The sequence below is a fragment of the Egretta garzetta genome, unplaced genomic scaffold (assembly GCF_000687185.1).
Source record: "Egretta garzetta isolate BGI_Z169 unplaced genomic scaffold, ASM68718v1 scaffold207, whole genome shotgun sequence".
NCBI classification, from domain to species: domain Eukaryota; kingdom Metazoa; phylum Chordata; class Aves; order Pelecaniformes; family Ardeidae; genus Egretta; species Egretta garzetta.
In genome coordinates, this window is record NW_009260185.1 from 434,272 (window position 1) to 434,607 (window position 336).

Sequence of the window (336 nt, forward strand, 5' to 3'; positions counted from 1 at the left end):
ATGGCCAAGGAGTGGGCAAGCAGGGGGCAATCAGCGGGCACACAAGGGACACGCAGGGAGCACGCAAGGCACGTGTGATGGCCAAGGAGTGGGCAAGCAGGGGGCATGTGCTGGCTGAGCAGTGGGCAAGCAGCCGGCAAGCAGTGGGCACACAAGGGGCACATGACAGCTGAGCAGCAAGTAAGCAGCGGGGCAAGCAGTGGGCAAGCAGCGGGCACACAAGGGGGACACGACAGCCAAGCAGTGGGCAAGCAGCGGGGCATCTGATGGCAGAGCAGGGGGCAAGCAGGGGGCACGTGACAGCCGAGGAGTGGGCAAGCAGTGGGCAAGCAAGCA

At 64.9% G+C, this 336-nt stretch overlaps 1 protein-coding gene across 1 annotated transcript in view; it reads right to left on the reverse strand.

Annotated features, from left to right (window-relative positions):
• CHEK1 (checkpoint kinase 1) overlaps positions 1 to 164 on the reverse strand; it is a 6,153-nt gene extending 5,989 nt beyond the window's left edge. Inside the window, exon 1 of the mRNA XM_009642147.1 lies at positions 154 to 164. Coding sequence (XP_009640442.1) covers positions 154 to 164 — 11 coding nt within the window. The remainder of the gene's footprint in view (positions 1 to 153) is intronic.
• Positions 165 to 336: the final 172 nt, after the last annotated feature.